The sequence below is a fragment of the Chrysochloris asiatica genome, unplaced genomic scaffold, assembly GCF_000296735.1.
Source record: "Chrysochloris asiatica unplaced genomic scaffold, ChrAsi1.0 scaffold00143, whole genome shotgun sequence".
NCBI lineage: Eukaryota > Metazoa > Chordata > Mammalia > Afrosoricida > Chrysochloridae > Chrysochloris > Chrysochloris asiatica.
This window is the reverse complement of record NW_006408661.1, coordinates 4627761-4636404: the sequence shown is the minus strand read 5'-3', so window position 1 is coordinate 4636404 and position 8644 is coordinate 4627761. Positions and strand designations below refer to the sequence as shown.

Here is an 8644-nt window from a genome sequence, read left to right as displayed (position 1 = left end):
CCCAAGGACTGGTTTTTGGGAAAATAGATTGTTAGATCTGATGTGCCTTTAGGTGGACCTGGTCAGTAGATTAGAGTTTGCACCACCCATGGACTTCAAATAGATTTTAAATCTCCTCTGTCAGAGAAAACGAGGACGACCCCCAGTGAGATCGATTGGCCAAGTGGCATCATCAATTGACTCAAACGTGGCACAATTGTGAAGTTGGCCCAGGATCGAGCAGTGTTTCATTCTGTTGTGCAAAGGGTCACTATGAGTTGGAACCGACTCAATGGCACTTAACAACAACAACTCTCACTGATGCCTGTATTCCTCAGTGAGTTTGGGGGTGGAGTGGAGGGCTCTCATTCCACAGATGAAGCACTGCAAATGTAAATACTCACATTCAAAGGCATTCCAGCTAACATGTGATAATCAGCAATTGTGGTAATCAGACTCATCTTTAATCCTTACCTGCTTTATTAGGAGAGTGAAGAGCATAGAAGTGCATTATGTAAAGTGCATTCTGTAAAGTGCAGGAAGAGAGGTCGTGTTATAATTTCACCACACCAGCTTGGTGGTGGTTATGTGCCACTGAGTTGCCTCTGATTCATAGCAACACTGTATAAGGTTTCATGAGAGCAGAAAGCCTCATCTTTCTCTCATGGAGCAGTTGGTAGATTCAAACAGCTGACTTGGTGCTTAGAACCCCAGCACATACATAACCCACTATACCTCCAAGGCTCCTTCCACACTAGCTTAGGGTCAGCCTTTTTTAACATCAACATTTTTGTCATTCTAAGGCTTTCAAGTGGCTCAGTTTTGTTTTTTTTTAATGTTTATTATGGTTCACGAAATACATATAACAAAACATTTGCCATACCATTTTTACAAATGATTTTGCTGGCATTAATATATTCACCTTGTTATATAATCATCACTATGTTTTCATTTTCAGATTTTTACATCACCCTAACAGGAGTCCTGGTGTGGCGCTGTAGGCTATGCGCCAGACTGCAAAGCCGTTTGAACTACAAGGTCGGTGGTTCTAGCTCACCAGCTGCTCCTCGGAAACCCTATACAGGGTTGCTATGAGTCGAAACAGACTCAATGGCACTTAACAACAACAAAAACAGAAACTTAGCATAAACCGCTCAGTTTTGAAAGATTTATTTTTAAATGGTTTGATTTTGAAAGGGTGGCATGTTTCTTGTGAAAGCCCTTTGTTCCCGGAGCTGCTGAAGAGACTGACTGAGAAGCTCTAGAAACGTAAAGCAAGTTCTAGACCACGGGTGGGAATTTTATTCTGCCACAATTTATAACATTATTTGCGGGCCATACAAAATTATCAACTTAAAAGTTAGCCTGCTAGACCGTGCAGACCCGGTCAGGAGTTCATGTCCCTGTGGGCCCAAGCGTTGCAGACCGTCCAAACCATAGGCTCTGAGGATCAGACTTTAGCCACCTAGCAGACATAGCAAACTGTCCCTCATCTGATTATTCAGTTATGCTTGTTAGTAATCGCATACATGAGCCCTGGATATCCACAGATAAATGTAAAAACCTTCCCTAAAAGCCGAGACTGTAAATTCCAAAAAGGCAAAGTTCCCCCCCGCCAAAAAAAAAAGCTAAAGAGGATAGAGAGAAACACTGTTAACTGATGATGTGTGGAGGGGATTATAATCAATGTAATGAAACAAGTCATATGAATGGTTGAATGTGAAACTGGTGGTGTGCCCTGTAAACTTTCACTCAATCCACAATAAAAACCTTAAAAAAAAAAAAAAAATTAGCCTGCTATATTTGGTCAAACAAAAAAAACCCACCAGCTTCTCCTCAGAAACCCTATACAGGGTTGCTATGAGTCAGAACTGATTCGATGGCACTTAACAACAACAAAACATGATGGCTGTAACTGTTGTTTCCTTGGTAGGGCCAGACCAAATAATTTTGCAGGCGTTATATGGCCCACGGGCCCTACATTCCCCACTCCTGTTCTAGAACCTTGTGATCTCCTCTGGTGCAGAACATCTTGCCTTCTTCAGAGCCCATGGTGTATCTTCAGACTGCTCTTCAGAGTGATCTGATTTCTCATCCCACATTGGGTCAAATCCCCATCAGAAAGGAATGAAAGCAACGACACCTGGAGACTGTTAACCAAGGGGCTTGAAAAAAATAATTATGATGTAATGACTAATGGTTTCAATGATTATCTAGAATCATTAAAAAATGCAATTGTATACAGTATAGTGCTTTTAGGAAACCAAAAGAATGCAACTTTTTAGGGACAGATCTCACCAACCGTGGCTGTATTTTAAAGAAAAATCTGGGGCATTTGTTGTTGTTAAGTGCCATTGAGTCAATTCCGACTCATATGACCTTATGGGTAGGGTTTCCAAGGACCGACTGATGAGTGTGAACCACTGACCTTGTGGTTGAAACCACAGACCTTGTAGTTCAAATCGACCTTGCTTTGGGGTCCAGTGCTTTATCCCACAGCACCACACCAGGACTCCTTTAATCAGCTACCCCTCATAAGCTACTTAGGTGTGGAATATGACATTTCCCAGCCATGCTTCAGGAATGAAGTGTTACTCGTAGCCCATGACAAGCCTGCGTGAGCTGAAATTTGTTTGATTACATATTGACTGAATTCCTCACGACCTCTCTGAACTGTTGCTGGGTAGTCTCTAGGGTGTCATTTCTTCAGAGGAAGAAGATCCTGTTTATGAAAGTCTGCTGCATACTAATTTATTTCAGTTTCGAGGAAAATTGCATTGTCGAGTTAGTGTCATTATTTTTTTGTACAGGGTTATGAGGAAGTACGACAAAAGTGGCAGGCTCATCTGTAATGACGTGGATCTGTGTGACTGCCTGGAGAAGAACTGCCTGGGCTGCTTCTACCCTTGCCCCAAGTGTAACTCCAACAAGTGTGGGCCCGAGTGCCGCTGCAACCGCCGGTGGGTCTACGATGCCATTGTCACCGAATCAGGGGAGGTTATCACCACACTACCTTTTGAGGTTCCTGACTAGATGCTGTTGTGTATGGGCTGATTTTCTGCTTCTTTTTGTATGTATAAGTTGACCTCTTTCTCTTGAGTGAATTTTAGACTTTGGCGAAAATGGGAAAACCAATTCAAGACTCCTGTTTTCTCAAGTAGAATGATTTAGAACTACAATAATTCTCTTTTCTGACTGTATCTTCTCTAAGTCCTTAACCTGTAACCAAAGAATGTGACAGTACATGAATCTCAGAATCTCTCATCAACTCCCCAAGACCTTCTCCATCCTCAAATTTTAAAAATCTCTTCTCTCTTTTCTGATACCTGAGAAAATATAGTTTTAAGATTTTCAGACTTTTGTAATAGAGTTTCTTCAGGGCTTCCAATGGGTTCATTCCAGTTTGACTGTCTGCTAATAATGTGCATTTCCACCACAGGTATACTGAATCAGAACTACATTTTAATAAGATCGCTAGGGAATCTACAAGAATCATCTGGAGATCTGGCTAAACTATAGATTCTAATTCAGGTGGCCAAGTGCTTAAGTGGTTGACTTCTAATGGAAAGGTTGACGGTTCAAGCCGCCAAGCCTCGTCGAGGGAGAACACTATGGCAGTCAGCTTTGGAAACCCTATGGAACAGTTCTGCTGTGTCGTGTGTGTGTGTGTGTGCGTGCATGTGTGTGTTACGTGTCATCGAGTCAGTTCCAACTCTTTTAGCAACCCTGTATAGAGTTTCCAAGAAGCAGCTGGTGGGCTTGAACAAATGACCTTGTGGTCAAAACCAACCTTTCGGTCTAGTACTTCTCCTCCAGAGCCACACCAACACTCCCCTCTGTTCTGTAGGGTCATTATAAATTGATATGGACTTGATAGCAACAGGTTTGGTTGTTGGTTTTGATTCCATGTATCTGGGGTGGAAATGCAAATTCTCAGCAGGGATTGAACTGGAATGAATTTGTTTGAAGTTCTGATTTTCTTACATAGAATATAAATCAGCATTTATAATATTCAGTAACTCTTACTCAGTATCTTACACATCCTGTTCTAAATCAGAATTATTTGGATTTAAAAATAAATCCTTATGACTGCACTGTATATTCATGGTCTCATTTTTTGTTAATGTCTTAATAACACTAAAATTAGCTTTGGTAATATTTGGTAACATTTTTATTATTTGAAATTTCTATTTTACTTATGATATTGAGAAATTAAGACTTGAATGTTCTAAAAGCCAGTGACTTGCCTTTTTAAATTTCAGGATCAGTATTTCAGAATTTTTTTAAAAGGGATGAAACTTAAGTTGTTATACAAAAGTGTTTTTTGTATGTTTCTTTGAGAACAATATGAAGTTCACTACATAAATGATGTATATTTTCAATTCTGACACATTGTAGGAGGTTTTATAAAATGTTGAACTTGGCTTGTGAATTTGTTTTTATGACAGAATCCTTTTTGTTTTAAGTCAAGAGTTCTCAGACTGTAGTGTACAGAAGAATCACCTGGCAGATTCGTTAAGACATAGATTTGGGGACCACCCATAGAGTTTGATTTATTTGCATTTATAACAAGTTTCCAGGTGATATTGATGATGCTGGTCCCTCAGCCACATTCTGAGAACCACTTGTACTCGTAGAAGTTATATTAGATATGCAATATATGGAAATCTTTTAATGGAATAGTTTGATTATTATTTTTAAAAAAATAGTAATAGCTTTTGGTTTTAAATAAACTTGAACTATTATAGTTTCCAGCGTTTACTTCTCTTCTATAATCAAATTTAAAGCACTGATTTTTTTGCAATCTACTTGTCAGGGCAAATTCCTGACAATTCTGAACTTGGTTACTTGGCAGTATGTTTTAGGACTAATGTATCAAAAGTTCTGAAAGTAATGCTATTCCTATAGTATTCCTGTAGGTGCAGCAGGAGAACTGATGTTCTTCTGCATCCTTATCCACAGAACTGGGGTTTCCAGCTTCACCTCACTTTTACTGAGCCTCTGTTGTTAGCCATATACTATATATGCTAAGTGCTTCTAATTCATTACCTTTAATGATCACAACCCTGAAAGGAAGGTGTCGAGTTCAATTCCTGAAGCCATAACGTTTGAATTGTTGCCAGGAACTGACAGTACTGAAATAAGTAGAAAGGATCAGATCCATGGTGGTTTGTATTTTGTTTTGTTTTTAGAATAACAATCATTTTATAAATGAATTACTTGATTATTTATGTTTATTTTACAGTCATATAATTTTTTAGCTAGAAGAAACTTGATTCTGTCCTGCATTTCCCCCCTTTTGTTCAGGATGTTCCTATAGTCTTTGATAAAAATACTCAGTAATGGAAGCCTAGGCTTCACCATCCAATTCTTCTGGCTTCACGGCTGAGGAGGCAGTTGTTCATGTAGACAATTAGCCATAGATTCCATTTCCTCATCTAAATAGTAAGTCAGTCAGAAAATATTAATGAGCGGCACACCAAGCTAGCTGTGTTGTTGTTGTTGTTAAGTGCCATCGAGTTGGTTCTGATTCGTAGCGACCCTGTATAGGATTACCAAGAAGTAATTGGTGAGTTTAAACCACTGAGCTTGCGGTCCAGTGCTTATCTTACAGCACCAAGGAGGGGGAGTGTACAGTTGCTAGATGCCAGGGCAACTGCTACAACTAAGGAAGACTCCATATACAACAGAAGGCAACATTACCCTGTCCTGTACCATCTTCACAATTGTTGGTATGCCTGAGTCCATTGTGTGGCCACTGTGTATTTGAGTGCCTTCCAATCTATGTACCCTGTAGGACAACAGTCTCTTGTGATTCATAGGTTCATTGGCTAATTTTCAGAAGTAATTTTCCAGATCTTTCTTTCTAGTCTGTATTAGTCTGGAAGCTCCTCTGAAACCTGAGGTTACCCTGTGGTATTTGAAATGCCAGTGGCATAGCTTCTGAACTTATAGGAACATGTAGACCACCTAAGCATGACAAAGTGACAGAATGATACTGTTGCTAAGTGCCGTCAAGTCAGTTCCTGTCGAGGTCCTATGTCGGGGTCCAGCCTCGACATTGAAGTGTGAGTGTCACAAAGAAGGGAGATCTGGCGGCGAAAGGGATAGAGAAAGAGAGAGATGAAATATATACAAAAAAGACAGACATACAGATATGATGCAAGCTGGCAGGTAGGCAGATCTGCAAACATATTGCCTAGCATTGCATGCAGAACTCACTCTACCTCAGTCTTTTATTCTCTTTTTTTAGGGAGGGATTTGTTACAAAGGAAGGATGTAATTCACAAAGGGAGGATGTAATTCTTTAGATAAGACAGGATATGGAACTGAAATGTGATTAATCATTCAAAACAGGACATAATGATTCACAGGAACAACTTTTAAAATATTTTCATAGTTTTTCTTAACAATCTAACATTTTTATTTTTACAGAAAAAAGGTTCAATCAAGTTGTTATATATTAACTTTTAGGCTTAAATGATCTAGAGCAGTGACATGCGGTTTCTTAAGGATACTTAACATAAAGCAAGGTTCCTAAAAAGGAGCCAAGCTGTCTCTGTATACTTTGCAAACTTTTGTTTGTGAGCAAGATCTCAGGCACCAGGCTTCATTTATCTATATGCAAAATGCTACATTGTTCTTAATTATCACATTCCTATATACTTTCAGGAGGAAGGAGAGCATCTGGGTTAAACTGATTATATTCGGCGGTTTAATGGGGCTGCCACTATTGTCCTCTAATCCAACATTCCCAGAATTTACCATTCCACTTTATTTGCAAACCTTAGGTAGTTTTCCTCTAAAAACCTTTTCTTGTATTCCCAATATACCTGTTCCTGGCCTTTCTGAATTATCTGAGAAAACTTTTTATTGCCTTGGCTCTAAAAAGGGGTTTCAAACCCATTATTGTTAATGGATATCAAACATAACTGAATAATCAAATAAGGAGCAGTTCTGACATTCATCCCAGGTAGCTATCGATTTTTCCTCAGAAAGATTTGTTCCCAGGACCCCACGCACTGCCAACACAGTGGAGGCATTAAGAGAGGCATTGTAAAAGAAACCATTTTCTCAGAAGCTACAATTACTGGAGTTAGAAGCATAGAATGAACAATATTAGGACCAAAGAAAATTATACAGAGGTAACCAACCAGTGAGTTCGCAAAAACCAATGAACCCGGGACATCAGGAGGTCACTTCCTTGGTCCTCAAGGTCCATGGTTCGCAGTCCTGAGGAGGGCCATGGGGTTGGATTTTCGTCCATGTCACAGGGCCACTGATCAACCAGGGTCTGTGTATGCTGACACCAGCAAGTTCCTACTCATAGTGACTCTGTATAGGGTTTACAAGGAGTGGCTGGTGAGTTTGAACTGCCGACCTTGCAGTTCAAACTGAGTTTGCCATCTAGTGCCTATAGTAAATCTATCCAGTTCCTATCTTTATACAGATTATGAACTAAAACCTAAGGCTTTTAAAAAATTATTATTATTTATATTTTTGTTGTTGTTATTGAGGATATACACAGCAGAATATCCATTCAACAGTGACTGCATGTACATTTCAGTAACACATTGATCACATTCTTTTATTTATACAAACCATTCTCAATCCTTTTCTGAGGTGCTCCTCCTCCAGTAACATAAACTCACTGCCTCCTAAATTTTCTATGTAACCTTTAAGTTGCTGTTATCAATTTGATCCCATTATATAGATCCCATATGTTGTTTTCATTTTAATAATTTATTGTATTTTGTTATTGAATATACACAGCAAAGCATATACCAATTCCACCCAAACTTGCAGATAGTCTCGATGACTTGATAATCAGCACTCGACTAGAGGAAGACAAAAAGAAAACAGAGGGTAAATTAATACAGTTTGATGATCTTGACCTATATTCATGGAGGTAGTAGCTCAAAATACCAATGAGAGGGAAGGAGTCTTCACATCAAGTATCAATGCTATCTATCCCCTCTGTATATATGGTAGATAGGGTTGGGCAATTTAGATATTGGCTACCTAAAATGAGGGGGCGATAAAGGCACAAATTGACTGGTTTACAAGGTTTCAAGAGGTAGTTTAGATTAAGAGTGGGGGGGGGGAAGATAGCATTCCCACTGAATAGTTTTCATCTTCTCTAGATGGGTCTGTCTAAAAGAGATGGGGATAAGATTCTTATGATTGTTATCATGACTAATTGCAACTGTCACAATTGTAAAGATAGAAGTTTTGTAACAAAAATGGGGGAGCAGTTAATCTTATAGTCCAGAAACAGAGGACCCCAGGACCATCAAGGGAGAAGAGTACAAGTGCAATGAAAGACCTTATCCAGAGAAGCAGTGACACTAAAGATGGAGGCAGAGATGGGAACATGGAGAGAGGGAGCAGCTGAGGACTCTAGATTCATGGAAAGGGAGGGACTGAGAGCTGGTGGCCAGGAGGCAGGCTTGCAGAATGTGCCCTTTGGTGGTATAAATTATTATATATGCCTGAATGTCTAAAAATAAGAGCTAAAATTAATAGAAAGAAATACTGTTATTTGGTATGGTACATGGAGGGGATTATAATCATTGTAATGAAACAAAGTATATGATTTGTTGAATGTAAAACTGATGATCTGCCCTGTAAACTTTCACTCAATTAACAATAAAAACTTAAAAAA

The 8644-nt window shown here is 39.2% G+C and overlaps 1 protein-coding gene across 1 annotated transcript in view; it reads left to right on the top strand.

Moving 5' to 3' along the window:
- The window catches only part of ARL14EPL (ADP-ribosylation factor-like 14 effector protein-like), a 12611-nt gene extending 9599 nt beyond the window's left edge, over positions 1 to 3012 (top strand). Inside the window, exon 3 of the mRNA XM_006870526.1 lies at positions 2790 to 3012. Coding sequence (XP_006870588.1) covers positions 2790 to 3012 — 223 coding nt within the window. The remainder of the gene's footprint in view (positions 1 to 2789) is intronic.
- The last annotated feature ends 5632 nt before the right edge of the window (positions 3013 to 8644 follow it).